This window comes from Heteronotia binoei, chromosome 1 (assembly GCF_032191835.1).
Source record: "Heteronotia binoei isolate CCM8104 ecotype False Entrance Well chromosome 1, APGP_CSIRO_Hbin_v1, whole genome shotgun sequence".
Lineage (NCBI taxonomy): Eukaryota > Metazoa > Chordata > Lepidosauria > Squamata > Gekkonidae > Heteronotia > Heteronotia binoei.
The window spans coordinates 132797762-132811325 of record NC_083223.1 but is presented as its reverse complement, the minus strand read 5'-3'; the positions used below and the strand labels follow the sequence as shown (position 1 = coordinate 132811325).

At 40.9% G+C, this 13564-nt stretch overlaps 1 protein-coding gene across 2 annotated transcripts in view; it reads right to left on the bottom strand.

Moving 5' to 3' along the window:
* MTHFD1L (methylenetetrahydrofolate dehydrogenase (NADP+ dependent) 1 like) overlaps nt 1–13564 on the bottom strand; it is a 269374-nt gene that overhangs the window by 104705 nt on the left and 151105 nt on the right. For both annotated transcript variants that reach the window (XM_060240830.1, XM_060240823.1), the window contains exon 24: nt 11467–11644. In XM_060240830.1, coding sequence (XP_060096813.1) covers nt 11467–11644 — 178 coding nt within the window. The remainder of the gene's footprint in view (nt 1–11466; nt 11645–13564) is intronic.

Sequence of the window (13564 nt, the reverse complement as noted above, 5' to 3'; positions counted from 1 at the left end):
AGAACATAAGAACATAAGAGAAGCCATGTTGGATCAGGCCAATGGCCCATCCAGTCCAACACTCTGTGTCACACAGTGGCAAAAAAATTTATATATACACTCACTGTGGCTAATAGCCACTGATGGACCTGTGCTCCATATTTTTATCTAAACCCCTCTTGAAGGTGGCTATACTTGTGGCCGCCACCACCTCCTGTGGCAGTGAATTCCACATGTTAATCACCCTTTGGGTGAAGAAGTACCTCCTTTTATCCGTTTTAACCTGTCTGCTCAGCAATTTCATCGAATGCCCACGAGTTCTTGTATTGTGAGAAAGGGAGAAAAGTACTTCTTTCTCTACTTTCTCCATCCTATGCATTATCTTGTAAACCTCTATCATGTCACCCCGCAGTCGACGTTTCTCCAAGCTAAAGAGTCCCAAGCGTTTCAACCTTTCTTCATAGGGAAAGTGCTCCAGCCCTTTAATCATTCTAGTTGCCCTTCTCTGGACTTTCTCCAATGCTATAATATCCTTTTTGAGGTGCGGCGACCAGAACTGCACACAGTACTCCAAATGAGACCGCACCATCGATTTATACAGGGGCATTATGATACTGGCTGATTTGTTTTCAATTCCCTTCCTAATAATTCCCAGCATGGCGTTGGCCTTTTTTATTGCAAACGCACACTGTCTTGACATTTTCAGTGAGTTATCTACCACAACCCCTAGATCTCTCTCTTGGTCAGTCTCTGCCAGTTCACACCCCATCAACTTGTATTTGTAGCTGGGATTCTTGGCCCCAATGTGCATTACTTTGCACTTGGCCACATTGAACCACATCTGCCACGTTGACGCCCACTCACCCAGCCTCAACAGATCCTTTTGGAGTTCCTCACAATCCTCTCTGGTTCTCACCACCCTGAACAATTTAGTGTCATTCGCAAACTTGGCCACTTCACTGCTCACTCCCAACTCTAAATCATTTATGAACAAGTTAAAGAGCATGGGACCCAGTACCGAGCCCTGCGGCACCCCACTGCTTACCGTCCTCCACTGCGAAGACTGCCCATTTATACTCACTCTCTGCTTCCTATTACTCAGCCAGTTTTTGATCCACAAGAGGACCTGTCCTTTTACTCCATGACTCTCAAGCTTTCTAAGGAGCCTTTGATGAGGAACTTTATCAAAAGCTTTCTGGAAGTCAAGGTAAACAACATCTATCGGGTCTCCTTTGTCCACATGTTTGTTCACCCCCTCAAAGAAATGTAACAGATTAGTGAGGCAAGATCTTCCCTTACAGAACCCATGCTGAGTCTTCCTCAATAACCCGTGTTCATCAATGTGCCTACTCATTCTGTCCTTGATAATGGTTTCTACCAACTTTCCCGGTATTGAAGTCAGACTGACTGGCCTGTAATTTCCCAGATCCCCTCTGGAACCCTTTTTAAAGATAGGGTGACATTTGCTACCTTCCAGTCCTCAGGAACGGAGGCAGATTTCAATGAAAGATTACAGATTTTTGTTAGAAGATCCACAAGTTCAACTTTGAGTTCTTTCAGAACTCTCGGATGTATGCCATCCGGACCCGGTGACTTATTAGTTTTTAATTTGTGTATCAGTTGTAGGAACTCCTCTTTTGTCACGTCAATCTGACTCAGGTCTTTCAACACCCCTTCCAAAATTAGTGGTTCTGGGGCGGGCAAAAAGTTCTCGTCTTCCACAGTGAAGACGGAGGCAAAAAATTCATTTAGCTTCTCAGCCATTTCCCTATCCTCCTTCAGTAATCCTTTTACCCCAAGATTATCCAAGGGCCCCACTGCCTCCCTGGCTGGTTTCCTACTTCTAATATATTTGAAGAAATTTTTATTGTTGGTCTTTGTTTTTTGCAACATGCTCCTCATATTGCTCCTTTTTGCCTACCTGATCACAGTCTTGCATTTGATTTGCCACAGCCTGTGTTCCCTTTTACTTATCTAACTTGGACTGGTTTTCCACCGCTTAAAGGAGTCCTTCTTACAGAGGAGTTCATACCCAGGAACGATGGAAGAATATAAATAAGGGAGACCTTTTTGGGGGGGTCTGTAACTGGGACCCCAGAAATGTAATCTGCCCCCAACTTGGAGAGATTGCAGAAGAGTGGGTGGCAGGGTGAGGTTCTCTGTGCATTTGGTGAGAGTGACTTGCAGGGGATCCACTTTTGAACCTGCCTCAGACCTTTATCCCAAAAAGCACTTTCTCGGCTTGACCTTGGTGCTGTTGGGTTTGTTTGTTTGTTTGTTTGTTTTTTGTTTTTTGCATTTATATCCCGCCCTCCCTGCCGAGGCAGGCTCAGCACTGCAATAGTGGCACAGGTCCTGCTGGGTTTGCAAAAATGCACTCCCACCCCATAAATCCATTCCTCATAAAACCTGGAGGGCAGATAAAGATGAGACAGCCAGAGATCCCTGCAAATTTGGTGTCTCTACCTTGCACAGGATCCCTCCTATAAACTCTTGAACCTGCACATGTCATTTCCCCAGAAAGCATTTTCGGGAGGGGGGGGGGCGGGCATAACTCAGACCCTGTAAATATAATTCTCACCAAACTTTGAGGGCAGGTAGAGGAGAGCCGGCTAGAGATCCCCTGCAAGTTTGGTGTCTGACATGTCAGGAGGCCATTCTACTGCGTTGATTTGTTTGGCCCCTAAAATTTGTGATGATTCATGGTTTGCGAACTGAGGATTCCATGAACCACACCACATTTTCCCGTTTTGTGCTGATCCCTAATTTGGGCTATAGTGACATCTGAAATTTCTTTTCTAAAACTTCTGGGGAGCATTATCTAGGGTTGCTGTGGGAGGGAACTGTGTGAGTGCTTGGTACCTGCTGGAGAGGGGTTTCTGATTGCTTTTGTGTGTCTTTTGTATAGCTGTTGCTGAGTGAGGAGAGCTTGTTTGCCTGGGGGGAATTGCTGGCCCCACCCTCTGCTGTTGCTCTGGCTGTTGAGTGAGAGGTGGGTGGGGGCTTGAGCCTTTAATTTGCAAGGCTCATCCTTGCCAGAGGCAAGGTCAACAGTGGTGTAGCAAAATGTCAGCTCAAACTGAAAAATCAGATTTTGTGCATGTGATGAAGCAATCACTGAAGTCCACACTGGGTGTTTGGATGTTACTTCTTTTAACCTCCAGGTCCTATGTATGAAATTGTGTATTTCTTCCTTATCTTGCCTGCCCCCACTTTCTCCTCACCACATGGAAGGTAAACTAGAAAACCCAGCATGTTGACTACTGAAAGATCTCACAGCCCAGCAGTTACCTTCATGGTGAGGCAAGAGAGGAAGAAAAGGGAGGAAGCAGGCAAGCCTGTGATCTGCTCCTGAGCTCACCATGTGCAGAGCATAATGTGACCTGCTTTCAGTTTCATGCTAGTCCCCTTCAGTTAAAACAACAAAATATTTAAAATCTTGTCTGGTTTGTTGCCTTTAATGCAAGGAGAACAATAGCTTTGATATGTTATTTAGTTATGTGGCTTAATAGTTTTTTCCCCTCCCCACAATTATTATACAACAGCCTTGAGACTGAGGATCAGTACTTCATTTCTACATGCTGTGGGAGAAATAATAAATAACCATCTCTCTGCTAAATGAAGCCATCTATATCTTCCTCACGTCTATTGTCAGGAATACAGCCAAGACAAAATGCACAGTTCAAGGTGCTCTGGATTGATATGGCATGATGCTAAAATAAAAGCTGACTTTGCACATTTCAGCTTTCATTTCTTTTTGCTGTTACTTTCCCATTAGCTTTTAATAAATCTGTTTCTAATTTCCATCTTCTCTTGACTTTACAGGTTCTATGGATGACAGGGTGATTCCTATACCAAAAATGCCCTCCTAGGATGTACTGGCAAAGGAAAAGGTTTTTTGTTTCCTAATGTATGGCAAAAAATGAACACTAAAGGGAAACTGTTATATGAATCCACACCTCTGCCTGTGGCCATAAGAGATTTATTTTCATCTCCTCAACATGCCGCCACTTCCTACCCCAAGTTTGAGAACATGAAAGGAGTGGGAAAATATTTAATAAAAACAAATATTAAAAGTGTCATGCTGTCAAGAGCACACATGAGGGGGTAGTGTGAGAATAAGAAAGGGACAAAGCTAGCTTTCAACCTCATGATTTTTTGATTCAGAGCAAAAGCACATCCAGATTTGATTTGAAAGAAATTCACTTTAGGGGGTATTGTACACTCCAGTGTATTTGTGAATGCTTTCAAGGGCCATGCCAATATATATTATTCACAAGTAAAATGGGGGGTGGGGGAGCAGGGTGGCCTGTGCTTCAAATGATCTGATGGATGTTACTGTAGAGGAGCAAAAAACCCCTTTCATTAGTCTTTCCAGTATAATGATCATTAGAGAATCACACCAAGAATGAGGGCCTTAATGTACAATCATAAGACTTTCTTGTGCCAGACACACAACAAAAAAAACCCTTTTGGGTATTTAATTGTATGTCTTTTCTATAGGACAGCTTGATTAGATTTTCAGGGAGGTGGTGGGAGCTGGTGGTAAGAGATGGAATTCTACAGCTAACTGATAAAATAAAAACAAATGTCACCAGGCCTGGGTGGCTTGCACCTGAGTGTTCTTAAGGAACTTAAATGCAAAACTGCTGATCTCCTAACAAAAATATACAACTTCTCACCAAAACTGATGTTCTTACTGAAAGGCTGAAATAGAGTTTATATACCATTTATAAAATAGGCATCCTCATGAAATCCTTAGAGTTCTCTGAAAATTCCACCAAGCATGGGGACTGGGATTATCTGGAAAACATTACATACTTGGATATCCAAAAATCTTTTGACAAAGTCCATCAGTAAACTTAGTACTACTAATCAGGAAACTAAGCAGTCGAGGGATAACATAAAGGGGATCTTCTCATGGATTCACACCTAACTGAAGAACACTATGCATACACGCAAAAATGAGCACATAGGCCAAGCGGAAATAAAAGGACAGCTGCTGCAACACAGGAAGTATATAAAAGGATCCTCCATAATCCATGATGGTACTAGCTCTACTTAACTTGTTTATAAAGTGATCTGGAGTCAGAAAAGCAGCCAACTTTCATGAAGTTATTCAGGACAGTAAAACAGAAGAGGATGGTAAAGAGCTCCAAAGCAATCTTTCCAGGCTGGGTACAGAATAGAAAAGGAGGTTAAATACAAGGAAATGGAGCAAAAATCCAGCCTCTTATGCTGAAGTAGCAGCAAGTAACCAGGAAAAGATTATAAAGTTTTGCTGTGTATCTCAATAAAAATGTCAACTCAGTGTGCAGTGGCAGTTTTAAAATGGCAGCCCAAAATTACATTTATACTTGAGTCACTGCTCTTACTTCTTTGCCTGATCTTTTATTCCTCTTTATTGTTGTACACATACAGATCTGCACAGCTGTTACTTGTTTTTTACAGCTGTGGGGTAACTAAGTTCCATTCCACTCTTCTCCCCCTGTGATGCTGATATATGTAACAGGCTTCCAAAGTAGTACTGATTTTCTCTCCCATCCCTCGATAGGGTTTTCACTTAAAAAAAATAATCAGACACCTGGTATCTTTATCCAACTAAACATTCATTTGGCACCCTATTTTTCAAAGCCAGTTTATTTGTTTTTTTCAACATGAAACATCACTTCAGTGGGAGACAGGTGGGGTGGGAAGAGTGATTTCTGTCATAGCTAGCCAACCAATACTCTGCATAGCTGGAAACAGGAATAACCAGATAACTTCTGAGCAAGATTTTATGTCTAGCCAATAAGGGTGTCTCTGGAGTGGGTTCATCACAAAAATTATATATCTCTGCATACAGCCTTTGTCTCTTATTTCTCCACTGGTTTTCAAAGGGACAATCCGTATTTCTACAAACTAGAGTTCCATTTGTGTACCAACAACAGCCAACTCAGAAGCTCCAGCTGGTGCAGAACAACGCAGCTCTTCTATTACTGGGAGCCAGGCAGCACATTCATGTTATTCCCATTCTGTAGTCATTCCACTGGCTGCCCACCAGTTACTGAGCTCAATTTAAGATACTGGCTATCACATACAAAGTTTATCCAATCCCCTCTGAAAGCTGGCTGCGCTTATAGCTGCCACCACCTGCTGTGGCAGTGAATTCCATGTGTTAATCACCCTTTGGAAGTACTTCCTTTTATCCGTTCTAATCCGACTGCTCAGCAATTTCACTTAATGTCCACGAGTTCTTGTATTGTGAGAAAGGGAGAAAAGTACTTCTTTCTCTTCCTTCACTATCCCATGCATAATCTTGTAAACCTCTATCATGTCACCCCTCAGTTGACGTATCTCCAAGCTAAAGAGCTCCAAGCGTTTTAACCTTTCTTCATAAGGAAAGTGTTCCAACTCTTTAATCATTCTAGTTGCCCATTTCTGCACTTTTTCCAATGCTATAATATCTTTTTTGAGGTGCTATGGCCAGAATTGTACACAGTATTCCAAATGAGGCCGCACCATCCATTTATACAGGGGCATTATGATACTGGTTGATTTGTTTTCAGTTCCCTTCCTAATAATTCCCAGCATAGCGTTGGCCTTTTTTATTGCGGTCGCACACTGTCTCGACATTTTTAGTGAGTTATCTACCACACCCCCATCAACTTGTATCTACAGTTTGATTTTTGGCCCCAAAGTGCATTACTTTGCACTTAGTCATGTTGAACCTCATTTGCCATGCTGATGCCCACTCGCCCAGCCTTGACATATCCCTTTGGAGTGCCTTACAATCCTCTCTGGTTCTCACCACCCTGAACAATTTAGTGCCATCTGCAAACTTAGTCACTTCACTGCTAACTCCCAACTCCAAATAATTAATGAACCAGTTAAAAAGCATCGGACCCAGTACTAAGCCCTGCAGCACCCCACTGCTTACCACCCTCCACTGCAAAAATTGCCGATTTATACTCACTCTCTGCTTTTTATTAATTAGCCAACAAAAGGACTTGTTCTTTCACCCCATGACTCTTGAGCTTACTAAGGAGCCTTTGATGAGGAACTTTATCAAAAGCTTTCTGGAAGTCAAGATAAACATCTATTGGGTTCCCTTTGTCCACATGTTTGTTCACTCCTTCAAAGAACTTTAACAGGTTAGTGAGACAAGATCTTTCCTTACAAAACCCATGCTGAGTCTTCCTCAATAAATTTTGTTCATCAATGTGCCTACTAATTCTTTCTTTAATAACCGTTTCCAGCAGCTTTCCTGGTATTGAAGTCAGACTGACTGGCCTGCCTTAAGAGGTCAGGAAGGCTCTCACTCTCCTGGCTTTCTGCAAACTATGCAAGACTGAATTATTCAGGAAGGCTTTTCCATGCAGTTGCACTATACAAAATAATTTACAAAGTTACTTGGATAAATTATTAGGGACTGTGGTCTATACTACTGTATATAGCTTGCTGTGCTATATTCAATTATGCTGCTATGGAACTTTGCATCATTGAATGTACCTTATTAATACATTATAATATACACAATACACTTCACTTCAGTTCTGTTGTTATATTTCTGGTTGGTTCCAGATTCCTACAATCCTAATCCTATTGCATTGTTTATTGAACCTTCCATCCTGTTGATTGTATTGACTAGTAGTTCAAAGATACACAGAGCTGGAAGGGACCACCACAGGTCAGCTACTCCAGCCCCCTTCACTATGAAGGAAATTTGCAACTACCTGGACAGTATACTTCTGTTGATACAGCCCAAAATCGCATTTGTCTTTTTAGCTATTGCAACACACTGCTAATTCATGCTCAGTGTATGATCCATTAGGATCTCTAAATAATTTTTCATTCTTGTCAACAACAATATCGTGTGGAACCTTATCAAAAGCCTTACTGAAATCAAGATAAACTTATGTCCACAGCATTCCCTTGTGTAATCCTCCTTGAATCCCAGTGAGAAAGGTGGACTGTAAATAATGTAAATCAAAAAATAAACAAATTTGAATGTGATTCTAGAAAACTGAATGAATGTCTTAAGAATCACAAGCAAGTCATATGATTGGCTCTGGTTTAAAAAGATTGTTCCTAGAATTTCATAACTCACCTCCTCATCAAATTTGCTAATGGACAAGGCTGCTGCACGAATTCCCCAATAGACTGTGCCCCCCCAAGCCCAGAACAAACATCACATGAACCAAAATCATATGACTTGCCCAGCTCAGTGGGCCTTCAGTGTGACTCATGCAGACTCCCAGAAGTTTGTACTGATCCCTTTCCCCTCCCAGCACCTTTAGTAACAGCAGTCTTTCTCATTTTCCTGGTGATTTGGGGACTTACGTTTCAAGATTTTTTGCTGCAAAACATTTCTTTCTTAGTGACCTGGGTGGTTTTCTCTCATCATTTTCTCTCCTAATGTAACACCTGTTCTGCTTTATCTTCCTGTTCTTTTACAGTATTATTGCTTCTTTTTGTTTGAGTGTATGCTTTGATTTAAACCAGTGCTTTCTCTATTGTTTTCTGCCTGATATGATGTACCAGGCTATTCAGCAATGTTCAGCTAACTGTATGCCAACTAGTATGGTTTTCATTTTTCAAACACCACACTAACTTAAGAGTGAAAGACAAAATATTTTTGGAGGAGATCCAGGTTTAGAAATGTCCTCACTGCATTCAGTGCAAATGTAACTTTTCTTTCCAGTGCTGAGTTTTTTTTTTTAAAGTTATGTCAGTTAACATAGAACCAACTGAGCATAGCACTGATGCTTCGAGATGCTTGGAGATGCCATCAAGAGGCATCAGTGACCCACTACATTAAGGCTATGTCATCTGTTTATACCAGCTGGGAGATGCATGGGAGAAGTGGCTGCAGTTTGATATTGCCATCTATAGAATTGACTTGTTTTAAAGATTGTTATATTGTTTGCTTGTATGAATTAATTTTTAACTTTGTATATTTATTAATTGTTGTTCCCTACCCAGAACCCATTGAGGGAAGGCAATTTTGCATTTTAAGAGCAATTTAAATATTATTAAAGGTAAAGGTAGTCCCCTGTGCAAGCACAGGGTCATTACTGACCCATGAGGTGACGCCACATTAGGACCTTTTCTTGGCAGACTTTTATGATGTGGTTTGCCATTGCCTTCCCCAGTCATCTACATTTACCCCCAGCAAGCTTATTTTACCGACCTTGGAAGGATGGAAGGCTGAGTCAACCCTGAGTTGGTTACCTGAACCAAGCTTCCACTAGGATCGAACTCAGGTTGTAAGCAGAGCTTGGACTGCAGTACTGCAGCTCTACCACTCTGCATCATGGGGCTCCTTTAATTATTAATAAGGACACCAAAATTCATAAAACTCCAAAATATAGAACGCATGCCTATCTTTGCATGATGTGGAGATCAAGAATGACAGTTATACCAGCATTCAGTTTTTTCACAAATGCATTTGTCAATCACATTGTGAAGCATGGAAGGAAGCAAACTTAACATGTGGCAGAGACATCCTCTAAATTGTCCTTTTATATTACATCTTTATTCTAGATGGTATACTAAGGTGAGACAGTTCATCACACTTGTGGCATGGTTTCTGTACTTTTAAGAAATTAAGAAAAAATTGAGTTGTCCCATACAAGATGACTGGCAGCAGAAACACTTCAGCACTGAATGGCATGGCGCTCTAAAAACAGGCTCTTTAACTATTGAAACCTGGGATGTATGCAGGAAAGGACGTGTATGCTCCTTCCTTTCTTCCCTCTATCATCCTGTCCTTGTTATCTCAGCTTCAGATGGGCAGCCATGTGGGTCTAAAGCAACAGAACAATGTTTGAGTCCAATACCAACAAAGTTTAATTCTGGGTATAAACTTTCACGTGCAGGCCCACTTCTTCAGATAAATGGCTAATGGTTGAGTCAGTCCTCTTTGATAAGGGAGTTGATATGTTGATGTTCTCCATATGTATTCAAACTGACACTTTAAAAAAACAGATTACTTCATGGTGGGTTCAGATGACTTTTGCTAACAATTCTCTAACAAAGTAAAGGAAACAAACTATGCAAACAATTTATGTAGGTAACTGAGTGAAGACAATGCTGTTAATGCTCAAAGTTTTCTGTGTTCTTCTCAAAGCTTTGTGAGCCAGTTGCATTTTTAAACATGTCCCTTGTATAATTCCCAATATTGTAATTTATCTATGTATCTTTATCCTTTTCTCATTCTTATTTCTTAGTATTTCAGTCCCTTGACAACTGAAGTAATATTTCTCCACATCCTTCCCCATTTCTCAGCCTCAAGGCGATATGTTTCTGTTTCTTTATACAATTTTATACTATTTTGCCCTGACAGAATTTAAAGGAAGTTATTTGGAAGGATCTAATGATTTGTTAATTACACAAATCTACCCCTCTCAGATTGGCTGAACTCCCACTAGTTTCATATCCAGACATTCATCAGCTTAATTTCAAGGATGCTACAAAATAATGTCCTAGGCCCTGAACCAATTGAAGATTGCAAAGACTGAAACCATCTTGTCAGGTCCTGCTGAACAGGTCTGGTGCTGGAAAGTACAGCCAAGCTGCAGCCAACCTATGGAGACTCTGTAAGGTTTTCATGGCAAGATAAGAACAGACAAGGTTTGCCATTACCTGCTTCTGCATAACAACTCAGCACTTCCTTGGTGATCTCCCATCTCACAACCTGCTTAGCTTCTGAGATCTAGGAAATCAGCCTAGCCTGGGCCATTCAGGTCAGGGTTGAACAGGCTTATTTTGCATTTGAGAAGGCCTTTGAATGACCTGATTAATTTCTTGCATTATATTTTAAACTGTTTTTAATTGCAGCATTTTATAGCTCTAGATATTATTGCATTTTATGGTTATCTGTCGGCTGCCTGAATGAACAAATCCATGGACAAAGAAACAGTCCAGTACCTAAAGCTCCGTTATTTGTAGCAACAACAGACAAATCTACCAGATCTCTTCAGGCACTAAAGCTGACATTTAGACTTTTATCTAATCTTCATGCTATAGAAGAGCAGTGCTGCTCTCGCCAACCCCTATCACAGAAACTCAATTGATGATCTTGAGCCAGTTGCTTTTAACCTAATTTTACTTCACAGGACTGTTTTGAGGATAAGATGGAGGGTGAGGGCCCTCTGTATGCTGCTATGAGCTCCTTGGAAAACAGGAGGGATCAAAATAAGATAAAATTCAACAGAATGGGTAAAAAACCCTTTCAACCACATGTTGTCAAAGCCATAATTTTTTTAAAAAAATGTTTTAGATCTCTACTGATAGACTGCAAGATACTTAAAATAAATTTCACAAAGAACACAAGCAAACACCCTATTCCAATGGGAGTAATGTGCTTTGCTAGGGGTGCTTCCTGAAAGGCTGCTTGCTTACCAACATGCTGTGTTTGCTGTTTGGTATTTTTTACCCGGAGAGAACTGTTGCATCTCACCCCTCTTTTTTTTGTGTGTGTGTGGCAGTATTAATCTCTCTTACCTCCAGGTCATACAGATATCTGAATGTATTCTGCTTATTAGCAGCTCTTCTTACGGCCTGAGCTAATTCCACAGCTCCTCTCCCTCCATCAGACCAATGATTGCAAGGCACAGCATCAGAGGCTCCAGACTGCTTGGCAATCTCACAGACCAAATCAATTTCCGCTGGAGAGTCCGTCCTGCCAACATGAGAATTATTTCATTTGCTACTTCATCAGTCATATTTGTTAAGCAGTTCTTCGTACTTAAGCATATTGGGTAAGAGTAGCTATTCAGGGAGAATACACATTATATGCAATAGGAACTTTAACAACATGTACATTTTCAGTGTTAAGAACTGTGTGAAAGAAGGGAGGAGCAGAAAAACAAAAAACAAAAATACTAGTAAGAACAGGATCTGTTCTTTCACTTGTGTACTTAGAAGTCTCCCTTTCTCTGTCATTTCAAGCTAAGTTTTGCAAGGAATTTTGCATCTCTTTCACAGTGTATCAGTATATTGTATGCTGGCAAGGTTGGTTTGTTAGCTGTGAAATTGGTATATGAACATATGAAGCTGCCTTATACTGAGTCAGACCCTCGGTCCATCAAAGTCAGTATTGTCTACTCAGACTGGCAGCAGCTCTCCAGAGTCTCAAGCTAAGGTTTTTCACACCTATTTGCCTGGACCCTTTTAGTTGAAGGTCTTATTTCTAAAGGTTTAATGTAATAGGCAAAAATAATACATAATGAATAAACTGCTATTCCTGCTTCTTCTTAGACCTCCTGGAAAGTCTCCAACAATCCACGTTTCAATCAAGCAGAAATCTAATACTACAACTACACTCTTCACTGAATCAGACAAAGAAACACACATCTCTTCAAGAGTAACATATTGTCAATCAGATAGTCCATCAGGCTTGTCAACCAGCATCACCTACATTTTACTGTTACCAGCCCCCCCTTTCGTTTGCACACCCTCCCTCCCAGCCTGAATGTGCATACTGCATGTATAGCATTGCGAACACACATAGAGCAACTGTCATGTTTTGTGGTTCACAGAGAATGCTGCAGTGGTGAACACAGCAGAGGATCTTGGGACAACATAAATGCTTCAAGAAAGTATTTTGGGGAGAAATAAGGGAGCACCAACAGGACTACAGCGATTAAGCCACACCAAGCTAGAACAAAAAGATGCTTCTTCCTGTACTGTCTTTTACATGGTATGCAATCCCTCACTATTAACACAATTCAAAATTTAACTGCCTTGTGATAGTCTGAACTTTGGGGACAACAGGAATATAATATTTAAATCAATTGTCCCCAAAGTTCCTGCTGAATATATGACTCAGCTTCATGTATCCAGTTTTGAAATCCTGAATTATAATTAAATCACAAACTTCCCTTCCTATTGTCCTTCCCTGGTACTCTTTAGTCAGCTCTATAGTTTTCTCCTGATAAACTGCCTAACTCTCAAGTATTACTTTATCCTCTGTCATAGTCTTTTGCTTCTTGAAAAGAACCCATTTTAAGCTATGGGCCAAAAACAGTATAACTAGCCTGGCTTTAGAGGCAGTAACTAGTGTCTGATCCAGAATACCAGCTGAATTGCAACAGAGGCTCCCAGAATACACTGGATCCCTCCTTCTTTTAATCTGATTTCTTTGCACAATAGGACAGGCAATCTTTGCTCTCCCTCTTGATCTATTTCCCCCTCTTATTTTCCAAACCACACATGCACTACATAGAAAGCTGACACTTTACTCTGCTGTTCTTTAGGGCCTCACATCTGGAAGACTGGACACCTCTGTTCCAACTGCTTCCACTTCTCTTTTCTCCAGTTCCCATTTTTCCACATGTATACCTTTAGCTCAAAGAATAACTCCTGCTCCAATATGGAGGAGCTTTGCTGAATGTTTGGTTATTGCTGCTATATTAGTTAGGATAAGGAATATATCTATGCATTTATTTAGTACTGCTGGTGTTTCCTTAAGATAAGTCCCTCCCCAACTATTATACCAAATCCCTCAATAAACTCTATATTCCTTTTAAATCAGGTCTCTATCATCCTTTTCTTACTGAAAACTTGCTATTCACAACCACCTCATGTTCCCTGCACAAAC